At 39.6% G+C, this 513-nt stretch overlaps 1 protein-coding gene across 1 annotated transcript in view; it reads right to left on the minus strand.

Annotated features, from left to right (window-relative positions):
• The window catches only part of LOC119585708 (cytokine receptor-like factor 3), a gene marked incomplete at its 5' end in the record, with an annotated part of 6,192 nt that overhangs the window by 1,248 nt on the left and 4,431 nt on the right, over nt 1-513 (minus strand). Inside the window, 1 exon segment of the mRNA XM_037934388.1 lies at nt 173-284. Coding sequence (XP_037790316.1) covers nt 173-284 — 112 coding nt within the window.

A 513-nucleotide genomic window follows, 5' to 3' on the forward strand; every position in this document is an offset into this window, starting at 1 on the left:
GCAATCATTTTAAACTTAATTATAAGCCAAAAGCAATTACATTTTTCACATCAATATGAAGAATACTAATGGGCAGCTCTAAATCTCAAATACTCAAAAACATATGAAAAGAAAGTTCTACAAAAAGGCATTATGAAGACATACACCAAACCCAACATTTACATGTCACTACCTTGTGCACTGAGGAAAAGGGTTCCAGGTAGGAGGAGCTGCTCAGGGCCAGTGACTGGTCGACAACACAGGCCCAAGCCCTCATCACTACAACCTACACCTCCGCTCACTACCTGTGTTGAGTCAAGGGGACACTAGTTACCGTAGGATACTGTTTAAAGGTGATGGCCTGAGCACGGAGGCAATTCTCCTTTATTTACCAATGCTAAAGCTTTGTTGTAAATATATGAATTTAACTTTAGTATTTTTGATGACATCTGCCCCTAAGGGCAATACATAACACATCTAAATAATGGGAAAAGCATATGGAAACCTTGGTAACTTGCCTTAATGGAGTGCCTA

This window comes from Penaeus monodon, chromosome 20, assembly GCF_015228065.2.
Source record: "Penaeus monodon isolate SGIC_2016 chromosome 20, NSTDA_Pmon_1, whole genome shotgun sequence".
In the NCBI taxonomy this organism is placed as follows: domain Eukaryota; kingdom Metazoa; phylum Arthropoda; class Malacostraca; order Decapoda; family Penaeidae; genus Penaeus; species Penaeus monodon.